The following is a 27,698-nucleotide window of genomic DNA, read 5'->3' on the forward strand; positions in this document are numbered from 1 at the left end:
CTGACCCCTTTTATCAGACCCCCTCTATTCTATTCCACAGTCTTAGTTTCACATCGTTCATGTTGATGTGTTAGCCTTTTTACTATTCTTTATCGTCGTTTTTGATTATTATTTAAAGTTATATTTAATTTCCGTCATTATGTATTATTTTTAATCATTTTTTGTATGGGAGAGGACTTCCATAATGTTGCAATAACATATTAATCCATCTGTTTGTGTTCTTGTTCAAAGGAGGCGTGGCACAAAAAGTATTTTTATTTTTTTGTTTTCTTTTATTTATCACACCTAGTATACATGCATATATGAAAACGTCCTTGATGTCTCTTACCAGTTAAATTGATTCAAAATCGCAGATGACACAATCCATACAAATTGACACAGTTGCTTAAAACAATATTTTATTTTATCTTTTTTCATTTAAAACTTTCATACCTTCTGTTTTATGATTTTGTCTATCTTCAAGTTATACCTGTTTGATATTAATAAGTAATGGAGGAAATAACAAATGGGTAACCCGTGATAAAATGAACACTTTAATCTTGGTAATTTTGCTTCCGATTGACTGCGCATGCACATGGAATGTTTAGGTAAGAGAAAAAATATAAAGCGTTTTTAAAAGTAATTATTTAGTATATAAAGGACGGTTTTTGTCAGTTTGTATTTGGCTAGAAGTAAAACTTCTGCCCCTTTTGCACTCTTCTTGTCCTTGACATATTTGCTCGTTCAGAGGACAAGATATCTCGTTTTTCGGTATTTGTTTACATTGGTGACAGTGGCAAGACGGTGAAAATGTGCTGCAAACTACAATTGTTTTCTTCTTTTTTTTTCAAAAATCATAGAATACCTTGAATTAATGCTTGAAATCATTTAATTATAAGACTGCTTTCTAACACTCGAATACATCTGGTTGTTGTACGATCTTTAAAAGCCCACATTAGAAGAACATGTTGAAACATGATATTATCCTGACAGTGAAACTCATCCTTCTTGTTTATATATTTTGCATTCATTTTAACCAGCTGACATAACATCACTCTTTAAGGTTAACTAGCTGCATTAGATTCAATGTTAATATCCATCTTTTGATCAAGATTAATTGCAATTTATGAGATCAGGCAAGATTCTGCATGCATTGTCCGTATAAGTTCTTTCTGAAAAAATCTTGGGAATGAGTACAACAGGCATCCACAAATATGCTAGTCTGATCACCCAAGGTGACCAAATTTTGTATTGAACAAGTAAATGTTCAACAAGTGATTGTCAGTCGAACTACTAAAATTTTGAATCATAAAATATACATATATTTAACATGGTCAGAGGATTCGTAAAATGTAGGTTCACTATTGACTTCACTTTCATGTGTGTTGCTATGAATAGTAATAATTATGATTTTTGTATGAGAAATCATCCTTATACGTTCTTTGAGAACTGTCCATGGCTACTAGATTTTGAGCTGGGGTACCAAACTTTTGGGTAAGATTTAGTTGAACATATAGAAAATATTTTAAAAAAATATGGTCTGGGCTACCAGCTTGTATTTCCTAAATTTTACCTCAGATATATTAAATGAACTTTCAATATTTTTATCAGTGTTTTTTGGTAGATTATGTCATAATAATTAGTCATCTTTCAAACAATTTTAAATTAAAAAAGTTAAAATATCAAAGTATTTAATAAATAATTATTTTTACCACATACGTTGTATCTTAAAATTTTGTAATTCATGTGAATTGCATTAATTTTTTGTTTTATGCTTCATACGTAAATTTCTACAAATCGGAACCAAATGAATCTGCATTTTTCCGTATATTTTAGTTGTCCTGTTTTTGGTGACAGTAGTCCAAGAAAATTGAATACAGAAGTCCTCTTGTACATCCTAAGTTGAACTGTCAGTTGTAACTTATTCAACGCTCCAGATATGCTTGAGAAATAGTTTGAAGAAAGACCAAATATATAAAAGTCATAGAAAAACTGCAAACATGTAGAATAAAACCATGTTAAAGATAAAGAGGTTTCCACCATATGTTCTGATTTATCAAAGCTCAAGGCATAAAAATAATGAATTCCATTTCACAAAAAAAAGATAAAGACTTTGGAAAAGAACAGCATAGACAGGATGTTGTGCAAATGTTTTAAAGGTCGCAGGGCATCAAAAATGGGGTGGACCGACCATCCTATAAGCAGCTAAGCTGGATCATGTTCAAACCAATTTTTAAAAATTAATGTAATTAAAAAATAGATACAATGTACAGATTAGCATGCCCATGTAGTTATGACTTGAAGTACATGTACGGTAGCAGTTGATTCTAATACAGATATTTGTTGTACTACAGTCATGGACCATGGCATGTAGCTGCAACAGACCTCACTGCTCATACAGTCATGAGCCATGACATGTAGCTGTAACAGGCCTCACTCCTCATACAGTCATGGGCCATGGCATGCATCTGTAATAGACCTCACTGCTCATACAGTCATGGGCCATGGCGTGTAGCTGTAAAAGACCTCACTGCTCATACAGTCATGGGCCATGGCATGTAGCTGTAACAGACCTCACTGTTCATACAGTCATGAGCCATGACATGTAGCTGTAACAGGCCTCACTGCTCATACAGTCATGGGCCATGGCATGCATCTGTAGTAGACCTCACTACTCATACAGTCATGGGCCATGGCATGTAGCTGTAACAGACCTCACTGCTCATACAGTCATGGACCATGGCTTGTAGCTGTAACAGGCCTCACTGCTCATACAGTCATGGGCCATGGCATGTAGCTGTAACATGCCTCACTGCTCATACAGTCATGAGCCATGGCATGTAGCTGTAACAGGCCTCACTGCTCATACAGTCATGAGCCATGGCATGTAGCTGTAACAGGCCTCACTGCTCATACAGTCATGAGCCATGGCATGTAGCTGTAACAGACCTCACTGCTCATACTGTCATGGGCCATGGCATGGAGCCAAAACAGACCTCACTGCTAAAAAGGCTTAGAAGTTAATATAATAAAGGCGTGTTTGATAGATAAACATCAGACACATTATTCAAGCATCCTCTTAGATAACTAGAAAATTAAATGTTGTTTTTTTTTATAGTATGATGATGTCAATTTATAACCTTGGATAATATCAATGCTGTTATCTCTTGAAGTCATGAAATAATCTAATGTATAGAAAATAAGCAGAGATATGTTTCTCTGTAATTTTACGCATTTTCCATAGATGAATTTTATCGCAAATTATGCTTTATGGATTGTAAGTCTGTCCTATAAAGAACTTATGTTAAAATCACACAAAACAGGACTATCTATGTTTTAACCCCTATTTTATTTATGACAGGGATCTTGCTGGGCTTTGCCAATGTCGCAATTTGCAATTTTTTATTTTATCTGTTGACAAAAATAACCAGTTGGCAGTTTTCTTGGCGCCTAGGTTTTGTATATTAAAATTGACATGAAGTTTGTCAGCAACGGATATTCTCTTAAATTGAACAATTGTGTTGACACTTGGTCAAAGTTAATTGACCACAACCAATTTATGACTGAAGCCAATGTAATTAGACCAGGTGACCGTGACTCACAATATCCTCCTGGGAGGTGTCATTCAGATGTAACTATATTATTGAGCCAATTAAAACTCACCATCTGGTCAAAGGTAAACACAATCATGGCCATGTGTACATGGCTACAGAGAAGATTCACGGCCCTGTTATACCATATGATTCATTCAAAAACAGATTTACCTTATGACAGAATAAATTAAATCCAATTAACAATGATTATCCCATCAGGAAGTGTCTAAAACACTTTGAAATGCAAGAATTGATAAAAGAAAATGGATGACATTTGTTTACACTTTTGTCATGTGCGTTTTTTTTGGGGGGGGAATCGGTAAGCAAATAGATATACATATTCAGTCATAATATTCAGATAAAGAGAATTAGAGATAATTGGAAAGGGACACAATTAATGGTCCATGGTAGTTTGCTAGAAATTTTATCACTTGAAAAAAAAACAATCAAGTTTATTGAAAATTTATAAATAAAAAATAAAATTATATTTTAAGATAAACTTTAATTAGACCACAAAGGATAAAGGTCAACACGTTTTGAAATCAGGGACTACATGAGCATAGTATTATAAAGTCCTTGATAGAAACAAAACACCTGTATCTGGAGTAGTACTTTATTATTTTGCATATAAAAAGTGAGTAATGGTTTTAAATCTTGACTAAGACTAGAGCTAGAGCTAAAAACCTTCTATATACATAATCAAGAGTGAATCTTTGATACATATATGTCATGAATGAAGGGGTTATTTTGATGAATTGACAAAGACAACTCATCACTGGACTTAATACTATCATATTTTAAAAAAGTAGAGAAAAAAAATTGTTTTTTTTGCTCTAATTTCTGAAAATTGGCGACAAAAATTGACAGCTGGTGACTTTTCTGGCAACAGAGATTTGAAAGCCAGAACAGCCCCTGTATGATATGCATTTGTAAGTGAAAAACCCTTTTTTATTGCAAATCAGTATGAAGTACTAATAAAAGTGATGTATTGTTTTAGGTAATAGATTGATCTACATGTAACTAAGACATGGGAGACATAGACACAATACCAGTCCGTGACCCAGGTGGTGGAAGGCATGATGCAGGTAAGTTTCTTCATCTCAAGTCTTAGATTTGTCTTTTGACGCCCGTATTACTGTTTACCACTATTTGTCAGTCCATTCTACTGTCAACATACGTTTTTATTATTAAAGACAGAATGTTTAATTTGATGGCAGATGAATTGTAGCTCCCTTTTGTTCTTTGTTTTTGAATTTTCCATGTCAAAGTTGTGAAATCATGTACCATACACATAAATGGAGATTGAGATTGTTGCAAAACAAAGAATTGCTTCAATGGCCTTTTGAAGGCAGTCTACTTAAATTGAAAACCACAAATATGGAAAACGCAACTGAAAGAATTTTTATACGCACATGCTATATTTTTTTTTATCATAATCATGTATGAAAAATTTCTTCATATTGACTAATATTTTATAATGTTTCTCAAACAATAAATGAAATATATGTGTTTGTTAGAATATTTTCTATAACAAGACAAAAACTTAGTAATTCTTCTTAGGTCTGTGTTTCAGTTAAAGCTTATTTTTTTCGTTTGTTTTAGGTGCAGAACAACAAAGGAGAATGGTGGGAAAATGGGACCGTGACACATTAGAAGACAAATATCTTCGCATCTATGAAGAGAATCTTATCCTGAAGAAACATGCTAGGAAACAAGAGGAGAAAATCAAAAAGTAAGATTTAAAACTTGGCTCTTCATTGAATAAATCAATGTAATAAAAAGGTAATCAATCAAATAACTTGCATTTGTAGACTTCTGTTACTTTGTATGTATGATTTTAGTTACTTTATGTTCTTTGTTGTGTATGTCTGTTTTCCATGTCTGGTCTTTGTCCCTGGGATACATTCTTTTGATTACCGCTATAACCTTGGTTCCCTTGATTACTCTTACCCATTAATTCTAATGCAAGTGAACTTTGTTTCAACTGTAAAATGGCTACACAAAAATACTTCTGGGTTCTCAAACCACTTTTTAAGAAAATTGATGCCGGAGGAAGGTTGTTTTTTTTTTTGTTTTATTGTTGTTTTTTTTTTGTCAGTAGCAAGTAGACAAACTTGTCTGTAAAATATACCATGATATATATTGCTCAAGTTGATGAATATTTAATATACAGTTCAGGAAATGTGCTTTTTGAGGAAAAATGTTGAATGATGCTCCATGACATCAAAATCTTTCAAGAGTAAACAGATTGGCATGTTATTAGTGGCGATGTTTTAATCAGTGTCAACTTACTGCATTTACTTAACCATTTTGAACCTTCCAGTCAAGTGCACAAATGAACGTGATGATAAATTTATAAAACCATAACAGTTTTCCAGACCAGAGACAAAAAAATCCAAATTTTATTTTTTTTTAACCATTATGCCTGAAAACCTCTTATGTTTTAATGCACTTTGTTTAAACAAACATAAAGTATTTATGTGCTAAAAAGCTCCATCTGTACTGAACATACGTGTACATAATTGAGCAAATGCAATTATGTACACCTCTACATTAGCCTTTACTTTCTAAATACATGTACAATAAAGCAAACACAAGTTTGGATACTGAATGGCACAGTGACCACCTCTAATTTTGTTTTATTAATACAATATGCATCTGATCAGGTCAAAAATCCATCAAACAACAAAAATAAAGTCCATCAAAAACACAAGATACACTGCCTGGTAGCATCTTTAACAGTATCACGTTATGTAACAAAATAATCTACAAAATGAATACAACACATTTAAATACTGTACTACATGTATATAAAAACTTGAAGACTTCTGCCTATATATATTACGTGCGATTGTGTGGTCACTACCCAGTCCTCGATAACTAAATACCCGTGCAATTAACCGCCAAACTGGTTAACGGCAATAGTTATCCAACTTACACAAAATCCCCATTAAAAGATTAATGCGCAATCTTTCAAATTCATTCCGCATACCGCACATAAATTCATAACAATTATTTTTATAGCCATTTACAAAAATTGAATAAAGTGAATTTTTTACATTTTACACTTTTTATTTACAGGATGGCAACCAAACTCCTTCGTCTTGTCAATGACAAAAAGAAAGAAACTGATAAAGAACATTTAGGAGGTATGGGCCTGGTTTTGTGAAAAGTCTTCCCCCCAAATCTTAAATTTTAAGCAGTCTGATTGGTTGAAATTTGAGTAGAGTACGGATTTGAAGAAGTTCATTGTTTACAATTTTTACTAAAATGATTTGAAGTATACATGTACTTACGGATTGATCTACAATTGTTCGGCTGAAAATTTGTATCTATTACATTCAGTGTCAAATTGGTAAATGTGCTTTACTTTTACTGTCAGCATTTCTTAATGGCTTTGAATGGAACAAGCAAATACATGAAAATTTGTAACTTGTATAAGATGCTAGCTTTTTTTTCTAGCAATCATTACTTCATATACAATACATTATTAGTGATGAAGCTTCATAAAATCTGCATTGAAAATTCTGATGGTAATTACTTGTAATTAAGATATTTTTGGTGGTTTATAAAGTAGAACTCTACAGTTTTGATAATTAAATATCTATAAAATTATAAACTTTTCTGTTTTAGAATTGTGTATCCTTTTTATATTTAAATTTATTAAGGATGCTTTAATTCTACACCAATAGGGAAAACACCTGGAATGAACATTGAAATGGCAGAGAAAATGGAAGACATGAAAGAAAGAATAATGAAATTAGAAAAACAGAACTACCAGCTGACTGAAAAGGTAGTGCATAGTTCAGATTATCTCAAAGAAGTGTAGAATTTGACTCTGTTTTATTTCATTTAAGACCAATTTTCTTTGTTAAATCTTTTCAGCAGGTCTTGTAAATATTTTCATTAAATTTCATACTTTATAGTTTCACAAGGATGATTTTTTTTTGCTCTTTTTAGCAGAATTCCACTATTTCAAATCCGGATTTTACCCTTTATGATTCTTTTTTTACTGTATAATTACTTCCGATTTTGCCCAACTTCCGCTTTGTTTGGAGACCTTGTAAAATCATCTCTGGTTTCAATTTAGACAATGTATTACTGGAACACCCATATTTTGTGCCATTGCATATATGAGGTTGTTGTTATTAATGATATTGCACAACTGTCTGTTTTACTATATCACATTTTCAATATGTATACCAAGATATTTTGTTTTAAAACTCAAGATGAAAAGTAGCTGAGTAGGAAAGTTTTCTACAACAAAATATAATACTTGTGAAACAATTATTTCAGCTCAATGGCGAGCTTAAGAGATATCAACCTCTGCTTTTGGCCTCGGTAATTTTTTAAGTCATCCACAAAGCATTCATCTGCAATAACTATAATATTTAAGCCCTCTTTTTGCTCACCATAGTACATTTGTAAAAAAAGTTACTTTAATATATCAAAGGGTGAGTTGGCATAGTGAACAAAGCAGAATTGTTTCCCTTAACCTTGATTACCAATGCCTGCCAATTCTTAAAAGCATAAGAATGAATTTATTTTATTTAAGCTTGTTTACCAGTGCCTGCTGCTCTTTAAAGGCATAAGAATGATTTTTTTATTTCAATGAATTTTTACTTTCATGTCATCTTTTTTTCATAGTTGAAGTTATCAAAAGAACAGTTGTCAGCTGCAGGAAAAAGACCATCTTCATATACACATGTTGGTTCCAGAATCAATACTGTGAGTTATCAAACAAAACACCATCTTTATATACACATGTTGGTTTCTGAATCAATAATGTGATTTAACTATTTATCAAACAAGACCCCATCTTCATATACACATGTTGGTTCCAGAATCAATAATGTGATTTAACTATTTATCAAACAAGACCCCATCTTCATATACACATGTTGGTTCCAGAATCAATACTGTGAGTTGGCAATTTATCAAACACACTATTATATGATGTTGAGTTTTATGACTACTCATTTACCATTGTTAAAGAAGTTTATATTGTATATTTCATGGCCATCAAATTATTTGATATTTTATGGATTTTGTTTTGATTATATTTCAGTTCACACTTAAAATAGAATAAATAATGAATTAATGCAGACACAGGAATGACATGAAACTTAAATTCTAAGCAGCTGAGTCTGAAAAATAATGTATTTTTTTTTTTTTTTGTGAATTTTAGGGTATTGCAAAAACTCAAGCTCCACCACCAGAAGATGTGAGATTAGCTAAAAATAGAAGAGTTATGGGCCCTTCAGAGACCACTCCACACAGGTTAGTTGTAACAGGATTTTAGTTGTTGTTTTTTTTGTAATCTGGATTTTACCATAACAGTTCTTTCCCTTACCTGTTCTTCCACATAAAATCAGCTCTGATATTGAAGATGCTTATATGTTGACAAATACACAACGGTGATGCAGATCCAGGCATGATAGTATTGGTCTTGTTTAAAAATTGCATGATCCTCTGTTAAATACTTTTCTGATATAATTTCTTTTCCTAGAAATTTTTGTATTTCATAACTCCTGATTTTACCATTAGAAATCCTTTTAATTTTCACATGTATATGAACCAACAATTTTACCAAATTATGAAAATCATGTCTCTATTTTTTTGTTGTGATATATTGATGCAAATTGTGGCTTTTTATTTTTCAGGAAAACAGTTTCATCTCCAACTTTACATCGTTATGGACAAAATCAACTGGACAACCTCAGACTAGATATTAGACAAAAGTAAGTGATTGGTTTTGGTATTGAATTTATGAATAGGCATTGAATTTGTGCATTTCTTGTTTGCCCCTTCAAAACTAGTGGAAGGGGTATAAAAATGTTACCATGCCCCAAGGCTAAGAATTGAATTGAGTAACAAGTGGTTTTTTTTTGGTTGATGTCAAATTCATATAGTCTTCATTTATATATTTCCAGTTAAATTTCTGGTATTACCTAAATATTGCAATCTTGAACTTTTCATCATGCTTATTTTTTTATAACAAATTTATCACTCTCTAGCTAACTGGAGACCTTTACTTACACATATCATGCTTATAGTAATGTTACATTAATCAAAAAATATAGTTTATACAGGGCAAAATTGTTGTGTGGTCGGTGAATGTATGTCAAAAATAATAAATAGAAGGATTGCAGTATGAATAAATTTTTTTTACAGAGATGATATTATTGCTCAGTTACAAGAACAATGTGAGATGTATGAACAAGAAATGGAAGAGTTCAAGCAAAGGGTAGGCAGGATAGTACTGTAAATGTTTTAATTTTACCTCTGATTTTGTCTTCTAAAAATATTCACGGGAACCAATTTTTGCATTTTCCAAAAAAAAAAAAAAATGAGTAAGTACAACATTTTTTGGGTACTATTTTTTAAGCTGTCTGTCCATAGTGAAAATAACAAAAATTAGTACCGGACACCATTTTTTGTACACTGGGAACTTAATACATTTTACTACAATAAACTGCAGAAGTCAGATTTGAATCTTTTGACAGATTACGCTGTAATGTGTTATACTGTCAACACAGTGTACTTTCTTCACAAACTGAAAACAAAACTTTTTTTGGTAAAAGTTCTTTGAAGAAAGTTCCTTTTGTTTTTTTAATGTTTCCAGTGTTTGTTTAAAAATATAAAGGTACTGTAAACACTGAAAAAAAAAAAGATGAACCCAATGAGATTTTATACATTGAAAAAGAAGGATGAATAAATCATGTGCTTTGGTGTAGCTGTAATCTTGAAAATTATGATAGATGGAAGGAAACTTTCTATTGGTGAAATGATTCTTATGATAAGTCTGTGGGGATCAGAGATGTCGGACAACTCCTTGATAAAATAATTGCTCTTGAAAGGCGATAAATGATGTTTTGGCAGTTTTCAGCAATATCTTTATAACTATAATAGATAGAAAGAAACTTTCATAGATGAAATAATCCTTATGATGAGTCCTTCCAAGGTCTTCTAGAAGTCAGAATTGTTGGACAACTCCTTGTAATTGCCTTTGAAAGGCAAAAATTTAACCAGACGAGAGATTCAGGCTCCTGGGAGCCTCTTGTTTATAATAAAAGAAAACTTGACAAAAGTTCCTTAATTTCCAGTACACATAAATGGATAGTGAAAAAGTTCTTGCATTGTGATAACAGATGATAGCATTATACAAATTTGTAACCACACCTGATTTAAAACTTGCAACATAGATTTATATTAGTTTTAGTCTATATATATTTTATTTGCTATTTTAGATGAAGTTACAGGAAGCAGGGTATGAAGAAGATCTTGTCAAAATAAAACAACAAATGACTGCTGAACACAGGTAATTTTGATAGCCTTCAGCTGAAAATGCAATTACATCTGTTTATCCTAGGGTGAGGTACACTTAGGGCTGTTTTTCATCCCTACTAGGCTGAACATGATAATGGAGTGTTATCAATTTAAATTTTTGTTGAGGACTTGATGAAGTATATTGGAAATTTTAAGGTAGTTCTTTGCAAGTAATGACAAGTTGAATGTAGTTAAAAAAGTAAATTTTTGTAAGAAACTGATCGTATTTTCAAATTTGCAATGTTTCCACCAATTTAGTCCCACCAAACCTTCATGAATTCTGATAAAATAGGCAAAAATACATAAGAATCTCAAACTATTACATTGCTTTACATTGGTGCAGGCACTTGAATTTCATATTGAATGGGTGCTATTATATATTTATGTCAAATTAAAGAAAAACAGCTATTTTGACCACTGATTATGACCAGAAATGTGCTGTACAGATAAATTATAAATTGAAGCAGAATAACTATACACTTAACACTTTTGTTCAGAAAGTAAAAGTTTGCTTCAACTCAAACAACTGTTTCCACACAATAAGGAGGACTGTATCTCAGCCTTTGAATTAAATTACTGAATTACATGCATCTGAAAAGAAGCTGAAAATACAGTGTTATCTTTATCACACATAGTAAATTTGGAGCATATGAAATTTTGGTCTGTGCATCTACATGTTTCTGCAAGTCATGTCTTTAAGGTATCATTGAAACTTCTTTTTTATATTAGGATTGGGCTTTATCTTTATAAAACTTTATAAACATGTATGTCATGATATACAAATTTTACTGAGTAGTGTCAAGTTTTGGACATGGATGCCTACAATCTACATGTATATAGTTTATTGAAAAAGTCTGTAGAAAATAATTGAAAAAATATCCTTCTCCGGCAGATTTTCAGTACAAGAGAACATTGACATGATAAAGTTACAGAGAGAGGTAAAAGAAAAGTCGACGAGGCTGATGGAGCTACAGGAAAAATATACTCATTTAGAATCTGTAAGTTGTTCATGTCCAGTAGTTTACATATTGTTGTTTAAATTGTTGATTGTTTCAGTTTAACAACTCCAAAATGATAGCAAGTGTCTAAATGAAGGGAAAATGCACAATGATGTAATTACTGAATTCATACTTACTTGTTTGCATACTGAGGAAAAATAAGAAATCAAGGGATCAAGGATTATGAATGAAAAGACAGGAAAACACACAGACAACAAAGAACATGAAATAAACAGAAACACAAAGAAATGAGCAACCCAGACTCCATTGAAAAAATGAGAGCGTGGTCCAGGTGTACAGATGAGATGTCATATCCAGGGTAGACAAAAGAGGAAAACTATGACATGATGAACAAATCGGTTCTGGTAGTGCAGATGGATTTGTCATAACAATCCACAAGTTCATGATGAGGTCCATTAAACTTTTGTAGTGATTGCTTAAATGTTGTAGCAACAAAACCCTGTTGCAGAACCCATTTTATTTTTGTTGCTTTGGGAAATTCTGTTGATTCATTATCTTAGATTAATGGATTACAGTTGAATGTAGCTATCAATGTTTTTCCAGTGATTTTTTTTTCATTGGGTCCCAAATTTTTGGTTTGCGAAGTCCACAAAAAACATGGTAATTGTTACTCTACAAAAATCAAATCTTGCACAAGAATCCTTTAGGCATGTGTTATATTTACATTATATAATGAGAGTTCATTTACATTCTGTTGTAGAACATGGCTACTGTAAAACATGGTCATGACAGCATGTTAATGGAAATGGAGAGATTAAATATGCAGCTGAAGGAGGAACAGAATAGGGTGCTTACTCTACAGAATGAGCTGAAATTTGGTACAGCTAATAATAGGAAGCTTATTGAGGTGAGAGGTATAGCATGTATTTATTACAGCTAATAACAGGAAGTTTATTGAAGTGAGTTGGTTTAGCTGGTACTTGGTACAACTAGTAACAGGAAGCTCATTGAGGTGAGTGGGTGTAGCTGGTACTTGGTACAGCTAGCAACAGGATGCTCATTAAGGTGAGTGGGTGTAGCTGGTACTTAGTACAGCTAGCATCAGGAAGCTCATTGAGGTGAGTGGGTGTAGCTGGTACTTGGTGCAGCTAGCATCAGGAAGCTCATTGAAGTGAGTGGGTGTAGCTGGTACTTGGTACAGCTAGCAACAGGAAGCTCATTGAAGTGAGTGGGTGTAGCTGGTACTTGGTACAGCTAATAACAGGAAGCTCATCGAGGTGAGTGGGTGTAGCTGGTACAGCTAGCAACAGGAGGCTCACTGAGGTGACTGGGTGTAGCTGGTATTTGGTACAGCTAATAACAGGAAGCTTATTGAGGTGAGTGAGTATAGCTTGTATTGGGAAATGTTAACAGGCTAGTTTACCCTAAAAACAAAATTTTACCTTTATATAAGGTAAACTTTATCATTATATTTTAGTCTCTAGCTGTCTAATTTTATCCCTTGCTATTGATAGCTATATAGAGTACTGGGTAATATCAGATTCAAATGATTAATCCTTTAAGTGATTTTTTTTTCTGTTGATGTCAGAATTTCAACTTTTTCACTTACTTTTCTGTAATGGTTCTTAATTTATTGTATATTTACCTCAGATTTTGCCATTCTGTATTCTTGTTATTTTCAAATCATCCCTGTCTTAAAGTTAACAAAACAAAGTAACTACCATTAATATCATATAAGTTAAGACAGGAACAGAAAGATTACATGTATACTGGATCATTTATACTATGTTTAAAAGGACTCTACTATTGTCAGTAATTGCTAATAAGTTAATTGATGATATAATTGTTTCAGTTACAAGAGCAGGTTTCCTGTTTAGAGAAGGAGAACCAGATTCTGAAAGAAGCCAATGAAAAATTTGTCAACAGGTTAGTTCTATATTATACCCCACTCAACAAGTGGATGTTATATCAGAATCACCTGGTCCATCTGTTATTCTGTTCATCTGAATTTCGTGTACAAGTGGGAGTCTACCCAGCTTGACAATGTTTGCAACTTTACTTTGTGTATCGTAATGAATTCTGACTTAATTAATGGAAGATATTCACACATATAAAAAGAAAATCCAAAGATAAAGTGAAATATTGAGGATAAGTTTACCCAGTATTTCATCAGATTGATTCTTAATCTTGTATGTGCTTAATGGAGTTTTCTGCATTGATTAAATGCTGCGTTTAATTGAAGACCAGAAATCAGTGATCTAGTACATGTATATTGTCCTTCCTAGCCTCTTTTCAATTCATTAAAATATTTTTATGATTTTAAGTAAGAAACTGTTTGAACTGGAATTCCAAGTGTTCAACCTAGAATGTGTACTTAGCCTTAAAATCCAGTCCTGTCTTTCATAGATGAAATATTTAACTTATATGTTATTACTGTATATCAAGAGAAGTATTCGTTAGTTGGATATTTTGTCAGTTCTAATGAATAATGATTCTTTTCATACTTTACAGTGCATTTGATTTGGAAAGAGAAAGAGAATGGAGACAGAGAGAGAATGCCCTCAAAGTCCAGATTGCCCAGCTTGAGGCCACTCTGAAAGCTGATCTGGGAGAGAAAGGTGGAATATTGGATAAACTTGCCAGGGAGTCAGGTGAGGAGGAATATTGTGGTTTAAAATGGTTGAAAAATAAATATTAAGTCAGTGGATGCTGTAGAACTTGTAAAGCACTTTTTTTCTGACTTTAATCCATTGATTATTATGAAACATTATACAGTTGTATATTACAATCAAAATAGATTTCAATTCACTTTTAAAAATGATAACTTATTTATCATTATGAAAAAAATATTGATTTCTTTAAATCAGTTTATTTAAGTTTTAGCTACCTTTTAAGGCAGACTGAAAATAATATTGTGAACAAACACAAAAAACACCAATTATATAAATATTGCAAATTTTGGTATGCTGTACATATGTTTCAAGGAGTAATGTCTTCAATTCAAATAAATTTAAATTAAGGTTATTTTAGAAGCTGTATGATGTTGTTTATTATATTTTCCAGATCAATATGAGAAATTACAACAGGATTATAGAGCAATGCAAGTGGAACATTACCAGCTAAAGGAAGAGTATGATGATCTAAAGGAAAAAATGAGATTCTTTACTAAGGTATGATGACACAGAGTGTACCCCCACTCAATGTGTGCTTTGTATATGGAATCATCTTTTTTGTCTACATTCCATCTATCTGTCGATCCAAATTATGCTGCAGTTATCACAACTCCCAAATGGATGGATTTATTTTCAAATTGCAGTGGGGCTATATAAGATGGTTCATAGTTTGTAAGCAAATTTTGGTGCTGTTTGATATCAACTTCCTGAACTACGGGGGTAAATTTCAGTGGTATTTTATGCTTCAAACAAGGTTGAAGAGTATCAAGATTAAAGGTTCTGTCTGTCTGATTAAAGTTTTTGTTTGAGTCTTATTTCCTTGACAATATGATATAAACTTTCAAAAATATTTTGCTGTCTTATATTATTGATTGAAAAGTGCATTGGAAGGATTTTATGTGATATTTGAAAAGTGAAATTATCCACCCTTGTTAACCAAAATATTTAATCTAAATTTTACAATGTAAAGAATGAAAAAAATCTTGCAATATAAAATGACATGTTGTTAAGAGAGATTATTTTTACAGGAGAGTGCCATAGATTTCACAGAGATTGAAGAAGCACTAGTGTTAGTCAAGCAAAAGAAACAGAAAGCTATTCCTGATCCTGATTTCTTACAGAAAGTTGATGTTGAAATGACTAAAGGTTGGAAATGTCTTTTTGTTATCACTTTTATACAACAAAGTTAAGGGTTTACAAGAATAACCTTGTAAATCCATGTGTCGGACTGTCCATCTCAGCACATCTCTTGTAAGAATGACTTAATCCAGACAGTCAATGGATTTTAACGAAACTTTAAATGATGGTTAGGTATCATATGTAGATTTGCATAGAAGAGTAATCAAGGGAACCAAGGTTATAGCGGTAATCAAAAGAATGCAATCCAGGGACAAAGACCAGACATGGAAAACAGAAATACACAACAAAGAGCATAAAGTAACTAAAATCAAACATACAAAGTAACAAAAGCAAATGAGCAGCTCGGACTCCACTAAAAACTCAGAGCATGGACCAGGTGCACCGGTAGGGTAAGCATCCTCTGCTTTTTTAGAAACACCCTCTGAGATGCTCATAAAAAGAAGTCTGGGGTAGACAAACGAGGAAAGGAAAACTATAACCCGTTGAATAAATCAGTTTTCATGGTGCAGATGGATACACCATAACGATCCACAAGTTCATGAATGATCATTATCCTTTCTGTTAGCTTACTCATAGTATTACTACTTTTCAATGAATATTCTTATAATGACAAATTCATTTTCAATCTAATTGTATTGGCCTGATGATTTTTAATGATTTTTTTTAGGTGTTCTGAAAAATTTCAAAACATTAAATGAATTGACTGAATATAGAATAATAATTTTTAAGACCTCACATTTAGGTTAAAGCATTTATCTTACAGTAAAGAATAGTGAAAATAAAGAACAAGCCAAAAATTCTAGAAAAGAAAAGAAAACAACCAATAAGCTGTCTAAATTTATCCTGAAGCATCTTTGACGTAGATATTTTTTTGAATGCATATATATGAAAACGTGTGGGAAAATTTTCCTGCCATATTTCCTTATTGCATATCTACTAAATTTGACCAATCAATATCTTTAAAAGGCAAACTTTATAAACACTTGGAAGGTTATTTCTAGAGGTAATACACATTTTGCATGATTCTTAGACAGAAAAGTACTTAAAACGAATGCACTAAATTTGATATTAAAGTGACATGTATTGATCAAGTCATTCTACCTATAAATATTACACTTTTAAAACATGATTGATGATTTGGTTGTAGATGAACATAAACAGCTATTGGAATTACAAGCAGAGTATGCTGAGACTGTACATGAACTGGAGAAGACCAGAAATCTACTGGTCATACAACACAAGATCAATAAAGACTACCAACATGAGGTACTGTCAACTGATTTCATTGTTTCTGAAAAGTATGTCTCTTCCACTTTCTGAGGAAGACATATTGTTTTTGACCTATTGACATCACCATATTCCTTAATACTTATAAATCTCCTCCGGAATTTGGTGGATTGGAATAAAGGTTCTCATAGTTGTCAATAACAAAACCTAAATGTTATAGATTTAGAATTTCATAGATATGGATTTTGGAATTCCTCATAAAAACATGAACTTAGGAAGACATTTGTTAAAAAAAAAAACAAATAGTTATTTTTCACAGCAAAAGTGCCAAATTTGATTATTATATGTTTCTCGATTCATACAATAACCATACAATAACCATATTGGAAGCAAATGTTATGATAACTTACAAATAATTATCATATGATTCTCATATGTAAATTTTGACTGTGATTATGTTAAAAAAAAAGCATGATTATCATATATATATTGTGTTGGAATCATATGTAAACAGAAAAAAAAAATGATGGTAATCATGTCACAATTATTTCATACATGTATGTTATTATGTTGCACTACATGCATCCAGTTGTTGTTTAACAATGTCTCTTTTGGCTCAGTGAAGACTGAGTTTTATAGAAATTTGCAAAGAAGAACAAAATTCTCCAAGATCTTAAGTTAACTTTTTTCATTGACAATTCAGGTTGAGATAAGCAGTAGCAAGATAGATGAGATTAAGAAGGAATATGAAACCAAGTTAGATGAATATGCCAGACTGTTGGACATTAGGGCTGCAAGGATTAAGGTAAAGGTCTATAGGTGGAATCATGTGTAACCATGGTTACCATGGCTGCAAGGATTCATGTAAAAGTCTAAAGGTGAAATTGAGGCTAACCATGGTTACTGTAGCATCATCCAAAACAGGAAATATAAGGGGCACTTTAGCATGTTTAAACAGAGTCATAAGAAGTATTAACATTGTGGGTAAAACATTTTTTTGATTACTCAATTATATTTCTATTTTAAAGCACTTCAGTATACATGTACGTAGAACTAAGTACAAGGTTTTTAACTCAGTAATGACAAGTAATTTCTAATATTTTTCTGAAGGTCAGAGTAGCACTTCACATTTGAACTCTGTATGAAAAACACAGCTGTCAATTATAAATATAAATCATGCCTTATTCATTAGTTCATGTATTCTTCTTATAGAAATTGGAGAGTCAATTACGAGATGTGGCTTACAGTACAAGACAGTACAAGATTACTGCCCCTACAGAAGAGGTAAACCTTTTGTTGTTCAGATTCAGATTTAGTGTGTTAAGCATTATATGTATTTCAAAATTTGATGACAAAAGGTATTCGGTGCTTATCAACAGATTTTGATTGACTCACAACTTCTTAGGTAGTCTTGATACATTTTCCATCTTGATAATTAAGAGATTCTACAATTATTCATCAACTGTGTTCTATGAAATAAAATAGAAACTACTAAATATATGAATTCCACACTCGTCCAAAAATATGGTACAACATATTTTGTGTACATGCCATAATTATAATATTTTTTCTTACAATGATTATCAAATGTTATAATTTTCAACTTAATTGTGAATTTTTTTTCTTTGGCAATTATTTGAGTTTTCTTTCAAAGTTAAGAAAATGAGCAGAAAATGCAGGATTATACTATTTGTAAGGTTGTTCTTGAGCTGATATGTTTGATTTTTCAGATTGAAGATGCTACACTAGACTTTGATGAGACCATACATTTGGAGAGAGGACAAAACTTATTTGAAATACATGTACATAAGGTGAGACTTGATACTGTAAATTCTGTTGTTATTCCATAACTGAAGGATTAATTTGATTTGTAAGCTTTTTTATTTGTGCCTCAGAGATAATTTCAAAAACTCCTTATTATAAAGCTGCAAAATAATCTGTTATATTTATAAAGGTTTGAGTACGATTTGAGATCTGTATGGGATTTGGATATAATATATTACAGTTTTATTGTACACTTTTAGGTGAGCATGTCAGAAGATGGTTTGAAGATCCTTGGAGATGAGGACCCATTACTGTTCTGTACCTGGGAGTTCTTTGAGTTTGAAATTCAATCCACACCAGTCATAAGAGGATCTAAGTAAGTGTACTGCACAACTTTAGAAATAGACTGAGCAACTTTTTAGATCAAGCAAAGTTTGATATAAATGTGTTTGGAGATGCTCTTTGTTTTTGTGCAAGTTGTTGATTTTGTATTAGAAGTTCCTAAAGATGTGTCTTTTTATTCAATGCCTGAAGATAAATATAAGGATTTTTCAGCCTAGCACTGGCTGGAAGAATTACTGAAATATCTATGTCAGAGCACCAGGGGCATATATGATATTAAAATAACTCTTTTTTTTTCTATTTTATGAAAACGGCCAAATTTTAAATTTGCTAAATTCTGTTAGATGAAAATTTTTTATAGGCCAGAGTTTGACTTCACATCACAGTACATTGTCAGAGTTGATGATTTCTTCCTACACTACTTACAAAAGGTAAGCATCTTAGTCTATAGAAATGGTGAAAAGAGGGGTAGGGGTTTTGCCATGTCTTTTTGAATGTGAGATGTCTGTTTAATCATACTTCTAACAAAAGTTTACATGAATTTAAGGTCATATGTGGGTCAGTATTGTTGGTCATCAAAAAAGCCTTCAGCTAATCGCTAATAGGTAACTCAATCCAGTAGTAGAAAAAAGATTCAGTGTTACAACTATAGATTTAGCCATTGTTTTAACCTGTTCTTGCATTATAATAAGGCCTAGAAAAATGTGTTGTGTTTCTGATTACACTATTAAGAATTTATATGGTCAGTAGGTTAAATTTTAATTTAAATTTTTTTTTTCTATTATAATAAGCAACTGGAAAAACCTGTTTTCACTGAATCTGATTGTAAAATAAGTTGTTAAAACCAGAAATGTTTTTTTTGTTTCGCAGAAAATACCTGTGATTTTTCCAGAATTTTTACCCTTCAGAGTGTGTTCTCAGACATATGTATACCCCCGTTTGCAAATTGGAGGGTTTATGGTGAAAGGGGAAATCGTCCTTCCTTCCATTTCTCAGGGAGGACCCATCTCTTATCTGTTACTCTTCCTTTCTATACCATTAAATGGAATTGAATGAAACATTCACAGAAACTTTATTACTACTTATTCTTATTGTGTACTTCCTATTTTAGATTTTGATTGGTACATGTTATCAAATAGGGAAATTGGGAGGCGTCGAGTTAGTGAGTATTGCTCACTGCTTTTTAAAGTTTAATCAGCAAAAATGTGCTGAGTTAGGTAACCAGAAACACAATGATTTGGTTAGGTCTAATGATCTTCTTGTGATGCTGATGATAAGGTTTTGTTGAGGTCAGTAAATTTCGAGTCAATTGTATCAGCAACTAAGGTATAAATAGGCAATAATAATTGAACTCTTCTTTTTTATGATAAAGTCACAATGTATTTTCTATTCTCTAGGAATCATGTACTCTTGAAATGCACCAGTCCTTTGGACAGGATTATAAAACTGTAGCTGCCTGTCAACTTGTGTTTAAAGATATATTTGATAAACCTCATGGCAGAATACATGGAACAGCAACACTAATAGGTAATAATATGTTGGTTAGATTAAAAGTGGTTGAAGAATTGCTTGTAGAGAAAGACTGAAATGCATGTGTTTTATGAGTACCTTAATCTTATTAGGAAATTGTGTAGGTATATGCAGTTGGTCCTCAAATTTACAAAAGACCTAGGTTTTATTTGTTGAATAACTTGACATTTTTTAACTCAGCATATTCTAGGGTTGTAATGTCTGGATAAAATAACAGTATTACTCAACTTTCTCATATTTCACTGCATGAGGTGTACTGCATGTTGTTGACAGAGTTGGTTTCTTCATTATAGGTGCTTCTGGATCAGGTACCCTTGGAATGGTGGAGTACTGGATTAGACTTAGAGTTCCTATGGAACAGGCTCTCAGACTTTATAAGGTAGGGAACAGAGTTTACTAATAGTGAAATCTGTCTAAACTGAACCTCTTTGGGACAGGATTTGTATGGTTTATGCAATTTTTGATTTACATAACAGACATGGTGGGGCCGCAGGTGATGCCCGGTTTTAGCAGATTTTTCAGCTTAATCAGAGTTCAGTTAAGAAGAATTTTACTGAGATGTTTTGATATGACCACAAAAAAATTTGGTATGATGTTGTCATCGTTGTCTTTAGACACGTGTTTAAATTTTGTTTGGTTATAGAAATCCTTTAAAAATAGGACATTGATCATTTTATTTATGAATCTATGCTATATTGTAAGCCATTAGTGAAATATAGTAATTCTTGAGTAATTATAAAATGGTAGGAGGATACATGTACTGTATATTTTTTAAATATGAGTTTTAAAATATTTTAGGAGAGAACAAAAGCATTGGGTTATATATCAACCAATAAGAGAGCAGCAGAGATAGCCATCGAGGCCAGTGATGAGGTTGCTATGAAACGTCAACAGATTGATAATATTAACCAACTTCATATAAAGGTCATACGATGTAATGGCTTACTGTCTAGAAGGAAAGGTAGGGCTTAATTTGCAAGTTAATATAGACATAATTAACACTCATTATAAGAATCATGCAGTTGGAAAGCCTACAATTTTTTTATTTTTGATATTCTGTTTAAAATGTTAGGGTAAACAGAAATTATCATGAGGATTTTCATATAACTCTTGTTCATAGGAGATAAAAATTATATAGAACGTACTGTGGAATTCAAAATTAAGGGAGATAACTCTGTGAATAACAAATACAATAGAGACTGTTGGATTTTCAATGTGGATTATCAGACACTTCACTTTGGAATGAATAATTATACATTTCATCATATAGACCTGCATGACCTATAAAGCAACTTAATAACAAAAGTAAAAATGTGTAGCCTTTTTTGTGGTGTATCATGTATTACAGAATTTGCATAATTCTTACAAAGACTACTACTTTAATGTATCCTTGTTAAGTACAAAGGTGTTACCATTGAATGATTCTCTGTAGTTTCTACAAATTTTTACTTCAAAATTCATTCTGCAGACTGAATCCCTCCATAGCATAAATGTAAAAATCACACCAAGTTTCACAGATCATTTTCATATAATATAGTAAAAAATACTGATTTTCATCAAGTAGTATACACAGATTTATAAGCAGTGAAGTTCATAAATAAGAAATCTAGGTGATAGAATGGTGGATAAAGATCTTAGTTATTTTTCTTTTTTTTTTTTAAATTAATTTCCATGGTGTATGTTTCATTGTGCATTATTATTTATGATAATAATTTTTTTCAGGTGTACAGCCATCCCCATACTGTGTGTATCAGTTTTATGATAACAATGATCATGACACTTCCATTGTAACTGCTAGCAACAACCCTGAGTTCCATGATCACAAAACATATCCTGTTGCCATGACGTCAGATCTTGACCAGTATCTGAAAACAAAGGTATGTAGACAGTACTTTTAATCTGCATTCCAAGGTTTTGCTTGTTTTTTTACACTTTAAATCAATATATTTAGACTACACATATCTTGCTGTACTGCAGTCACCTTGTCTGCCCATCCTTTTGCCTGTCTGTCTGCTCACATTTTCATAATTGTTCAGCTTCAAACTGTCCAAATAATTTGTTTTTATATTTGGTGTATGGCTTTTGAATGAAAACTAATGATTTGTATCCCCTGACTATATTTTCAGCACATTAACTTTCTATATACAATCCAAGAATTGTTTATGACTTGGAGTATGCTAGACAATGTGCATCTTTTTGTCTTTATATGCATCCTAAAAAAAAGCTGTGAAACATAAACAATATATATTGTGGCCATTGGTAATGATGTAATTTGAATAAGTGTATAGAAATGATATCTCTTGAAAATGATGAACTTAAACTGCCATTGCAGTAAATGTTTTTGCAGTTTTTGTCAAGGAGTCCAAAATGTAGAATAAACATTGTTATTTGTGGAATAACAAGTTGTTTGTATTAATCATTCTTCGTTGAATTATTATTCCCTTCAAACTGGTCGTTTCAAAAAGTCCCGGCTGATATACCTGTGTGTTTTGTCTTCAATAGACGGCCACCTAAAACAATACATCGGGTGATTTTTCACAGTTTTAGTTACATATTTCAAATAAAAACAACCTCTCAATTCCGGCCGCCTAGTTATTGTTCACCTGTAATAAAAGTGTCAACAAAATTGTAAATGATCACGTAATATAAAGTAATTAATAATTCATTCACTGACTGGTTTGCATTTCATCAGTGGACAGATGTTAATTGAAGGGGACAGTAGTTTAAACAACAAATTTAATCCAGACAATACCCATCAATAGCCCTTTGATCTTTAATACACATTCTTTCAAAACCGTGATCATTACTTTGTAGGCAGTAGTGTTTGTAAAATCAAATCATGTCTCGACCAACAAACTGACAAGGTGTAGGGTTATAGAACACATTTTAGAATGCATTGCTGTTTTTCACAAAACTGGCCACCCCTATAAACCAGCCATTTTTTCTTGTCCCAGTGGTGGCCGGTTTTGAGAAGTTTCACTCTATAAGAAAATTTTGGTAATAGGAATGTCTGTTCTTCCTTCCTTCCTTTCTTTTCTTCCATTAAGCAGTGGGATACCCATCTCTTATCAGTTACTCCTCCTACACCACTGAATAGAATTTAATGAAACTTTCACAAAATCTTGATTACATATTCCTGTTGTGCAATTCCTATTTTATATTTTGATTTAAGTTAATTTTGAGGTCAAAAGGTGCATGTAATCAAGTTTGAGTGGAGGTATCAAGATAGTGAGTATTGGTTTTATGACAGTTCTTGTTGCCTCAATTTAAAATACAAATGTTCAAAGTCTATTAGTTATAATTATTGATATCTCAATACTTGTAGCAACTGACAATTTTTGTGTTTGATGATACGGATCCTGAACAAGCTTCATACCTTGGTTTTGCTGAGGTACCCATGATACCATTGTGTCACAGTAAAGCTATCGCAGGAGTATTTGAGTTGAAGGGACCTAAAGGAACTACTAATGGTACTATAGAGGTGGAAATTAGATGGCAAGAGGCATATTTACCTCCCAGAGGGACTACTGGCCAGAAAGAGGTTAGTTAAGGTCTTGGTGTACTGTGCATTGGTAATTTGGGCCAAAGTATCTTCGTGTCTAAACTTAGCATGCTGTTCTGCTCAGTCATATACACACCTTGCAACAGGGAAATTCAAATTGCCAAAATTGTCATTGCCAGATTTTGATTGTGGTAATTAGACAGATTATTACTAACATTACTTTTTTAATTTAAAGATTGCTTGTTTGGAATTCAGTATAAAAGTCTTTTTTTTCTCTTTCGTTACTTTCAGAAAAGGTGTAAATTGAGGGTTTATTGTGTTTTCTTTCGGTTTTAACTCTTTTATTAAGAGGTGTATGGTGAATCAGTCGGAATTTAAAGTGGAAACTTCTAACATTAACATCAGTTACCTGCAACAAAATATTATTACTTATAGGAGCCTATTGCAACTGTTAAAGTAGTTGATAAACCTGCTTTGGATGAGACTGTTCGACCCCCATCCACACCTAATGGGAGGGGAAAGATAGCAGCAAGATTCCCACCTCCTTCACATTCCTCTACACCAATGGCTGGGAAGGAAGATCAACAAGAGGCAGTAGAAGTCATGTCTGAAATGATGGCCACACCCATCACACCTGCTGCCAAACCAAGGGTAGGTAGAGGGTTGAGTTAAACATGATAGCCACACCCATCACACCTGCTGCCAAACCAATGGTTGGTAGAGCAGGGGCTGCTCTGGCTTCCTAAATTCTGTCGCCAGAACAATCGCCAGCTTCCATTTTTTGTTGCCAGACTCTTGAAGTTTAAATTTTAATTTCTAACAAACAACATTTTGTACCATGGACCATTAATTGTGTCGCTGTTTAATTATCTTGATATCTGAATAGCATTTCCTTAATTAGATATAGGGAATCCCCATTCTATTTGTTTACCTATTTTCCCGCCAAAAAAGTCGCATGGCAAAGGGTAAACAAATGTCAACCATTTTCTTTTATCATTTTTTTCATTTCGAAGTATTTAGACACTTACTGATGGGATAATCATTGTTAATTGGATTTAAATTATTCCGTTATTACGTAAGTCTGTTTCTGAATGTATTAAATGGTTAAATAGGGCTGTGAAACTTGTGTGTAGCCACATGCACATGGCCTTAATTGTGTTTACCTTTGACCAGATGATGAGAGTTTTTATTGGCTCAATAATATATTTACATTTGATTGACACCTCCCATGAGGATATTGTCAGTCCAGTCGCCTGGTCTAATTACCTTTAATTGCCTTCAGTCGTAAATTGGTCATAGTCAATTAACTCTGACCAGGTGTCAACACAATTGTTTAATTGGAGAGAATATCCATTGCTGTTAAACTTCCTGTCAATTTTAATATACAAAACCTAGGTGCCTACTGGCTATTTTTGTCGCCAGATAAAATAAAAAATCGCAAATTGCGACATTGGTGAAGCCCAGTGCGACCCCTGGTAGAGGGAGGGGTTATAAATGATGGTCACACCTATCACATCAGCTGCCAAACCCAGGGTAGGTAGAGGGTTGGGTTATAAATGATGGCCACACCAATCACACCTTCTGCCAAACTAAGGGTAGGTAGAGGGTTGGGTTATAAATGATGGCCACACCCATCACAACAGTTGCCAAACCAAGGGTAGGTAGAGGGAGGGGTCATAAATGGTGACCACTCCAATCACTCCAGATGCCAAAGCAATGGTAGGTAATGGGAAGAGGTCCATGTCCATAACTCATGCAGACAAATTGCTTCTTATATATAAGAAGTAATATGCAGAATAAGGAGAATTCAAAGAATGGCAGTTTCAGTAAACAGGCAAATTAACTAAACAAACTAACAAAAAATATGTCTTTTGCTTCAGGTTTTTGGAAAGGATTGTCCCATATTTGCAATGAAATGGGATGAATTTTTAGCAGCAGGTATTAAACTAGTTAAAATTTGTTTACTTTTTAATTTATTTTACTGCAGGGAACAGACTTAAGATTAGACAAGTCTGTAAGCCTGATCCTTGGTATTTTTTTATTTATGTTCATTGAGTTTATGCATGCTGTTTAATTGTTGAATAATTTCTACCAGAAAAAGGTTTCAAGAAGACTAGAGGATACTGCTGAACAGAGCTCTGTCCATGCAGCTATAACAGAAACTGTCTCTGGTATGCTACCAAGCATGTCTGATACCATCCAATCAGAAACACTCCCAGGTAGGTAAAATGATCATTTCATCATTTGAAGGATGCCTTAATAAATCAGTTATTTAATGTTGAATGGGAACATTCATTCATTTTGTTTACATGTACATGATGCTTGCTAAAATTTTGAATATATAATAATTCTTTGGATAGGTAGTTTTTTTTAATTTTTCGATACAAGTGCAGTCAGTTGCTTAAAATAAACTAGAGTAGGCTAAAACTGTGGTTAATGCATGTATATGCTAATAGTGTGCAAAAATTAGTTTGATTATTAGTGCAGCTCATTTTCAAAAAATGATCTAGAATTGGCAAATAAACTTTCATATGAAGTTTTCAAAATTTAAGTAGTAAGGCTTGATATTGCCATGATTAAAGGCTTAGATATTGCCATGATTAAAGGCTTAGATATTGCCATGATTAAATCAAGGTAGAATAATAGATTAAAAACAATCATAAACACTGAAAACATACTGTCATTATCATTTTTTATGTGATTTACAAAAGCATATATAGATTCTGATGTTATCATCAGAAGCACACAAATTCACAGAGGACAAATACACATATTAACATCAGAAACACTCATTTTCACAGAGGACATTGGAAAGTTCGCACAAACTTTGGAGAACACATGAAAAGAACTAAATATAACTAGCACACATTTTAGAAGTGGGAGGTTTGTGCTCCTCATTTTGTTTTACACATTAATACACATGTGACACATTGATTCACAGCACCTGACGAAAGTCCACGCCCATCACCAAGGTCAGGGTCACGGAGAAGTTCAGAGGAACAAGGTAATTTGTTGTCAAAATATTCCCATACATGTAACCTCCTACTATCCGTACTGATTTTTGAAATGTTGATTATATCACAAGTATGTAGGCATGGAATTTCAGGTGCATGTGATATACATTTCAGGAACTGTTCTGCTTGTTGTTTGGTAAATGAATAATTTCTAATTACTGCAAGGAGAATTTCTGGCTGATATGTCGAGTTTTTATGTTGCTTCTTAAAGTTTAGCAGTGATTGATTTTGTTTAGAATGCACAAACATTCAAACTTTTTACTTAGAAAGTACTGGCTTTTATGTGATAATTGGTTTAAGAACATGGAGGTGATTACAACTTGAGCAATTCTTTATTATTGTTCTTTGGGATGTTTCATTATGATTAAGGATGTTTGCTGCTCTGTCTATTGAATAACAAGGATTTCAATTAATATAAGAAGAAAATTTTGATGAGTCAGTGTGCTTGTTTTTGAGATGTAAGCATTTGAAAGTTTGGTGGGAAAAGGGTTTCTCATGATTTTCCATCGTTTTTGCCTTAGTAGGTTTTTTCTGTTAAAAACCCAGAAGAAATAACAAGAATTTCATAAAAACTTCACTAATGACAATATAAGGTGTGGTCAATGAAATTATGAAAAGAAAAGTTGGGTTCACTTGGCAAAACATAT

The 27,698-nt window shown here is 32.6% G+C and overlaps 1 protein-coding gene across 11 annotated transcripts in view; it reads left to right on the forward strand.

Moving 5' to 3' along the window:
* Nucleotides 1–550: 550 nt before the first annotated feature.
* The window catches only part of LOC148618122 (protein fantom-like), a 39,060-nt gene continuing 11,912 nt past the window's right edge, over nt 551–27,698 (forward strand). For 6 of the 11 annotated variants that reach the window (XM_088585999.1, XM_088586001.1, XM_088586003.1 and 3 more), the window contains exons 1-30: nt 551–587; nt 4,570–4,657; nt 5,175–5,304; nt 6,654–6,721; nt 7,265–7,365; nt 8,220–8,300; nt 8,761–8,852; nt 9,236–9,313; nt 9,747–9,819; nt 10,823–10,893; nt 11,794–11,899; nt 12,621–12,767; nt 13,713–13,786; nt 14,372–14,511; nt 14,924–15,030; nt 15,561–15,678; nt 16,820–16,938; nt 17,603–17,704; nt 18,112–18,183; nt 18,630–18,710; nt 18,924–19,039; nt 19,367–19,436; nt 20,403–20,532; nt 20,829–20,914; nt 21,334–21,496; nt 22,258–22,412; nt 23,861–24,076; nt 24,473–24,688; nt 26,133–26,256; nt 26,979–27,041. In XM_088585999.1, coding sequence (XP_088442125.1) covers nt 4,600–4,657; nt 5,175–5,304; nt 6,654–6,721; nt 7,265–7,365; nt 8,220–8,300; nt 8,761–8,852; nt 9,236–9,313; nt 9,747–9,819; nt 10,823–10,893; nt 11,794–11,899; nt 12,621–12,767; nt 13,713–13,786; nt 14,372–14,511; nt 14,924–15,030; nt 15,561–15,678; nt 16,820–16,938; nt 17,603–17,704; nt 18,112–18,183; nt 18,630–18,710; nt 18,924–19,039; nt 19,367–19,436; nt 20,403–20,532; nt 20,829–20,914; nt 21,334–21,496; nt 22,258–22,412; nt 23,861–24,076; nt 24,473–24,688; nt 26,133–26,256; nt 26,979–27,041 — 3,157 coding nt within the window. In that variant the 5' untranslated portion in view covers nt 551–587; nt 4,570–4,599. Of the gene's footprint in view, nt 619–4,569; nt 4,658–5,174; nt 5,305–6,653; nt 6,722–7,264; nt 7,366–8,219; nt 8,301–8,760; nt 8,853–9,235; nt 9,314–9,746; nt 9,820–10,822; nt 10,894–11,793; nt 11,900–12,620; nt 12,768–13,712; nt 13,787–14,371; nt 14,512–14,923; nt 15,031–15,560; nt 15,679–16,819; nt 16,939–17,602; nt 17,705–18,111; nt 18,184–18,629; nt 18,711–18,923; nt 19,040–19,366; nt 19,437–20,402; nt 20,533–20,828; nt 20,915–21,333; nt 21,497–22,257; nt 22,413–23,860; nt 24,077–24,472; nt 24,689–25,917; nt 25,976–26,132; nt 26,257–26,978; nt 27,042–27,698 lie in introns of all 11 variants that reach the window. The other 5 variants (XM_088586002.1, XM_088586007.1, XM_088586008.1 and 2 more) reach the window with 3 other exon arrangements.

This window comes from Perna viridis, chromosome 5, assembly GCF_037379345.1.
Source record: "Perna viridis isolate PV_CMFRI_1.1 ecotype Kerala chromosome 5, ASM3737934v1, whole genome shotgun sequence".
NCBI lineage: Eukaryota > Metazoa > Mollusca > Bivalvia > Mytilida > Mytilidae > Perna > Perna viridis.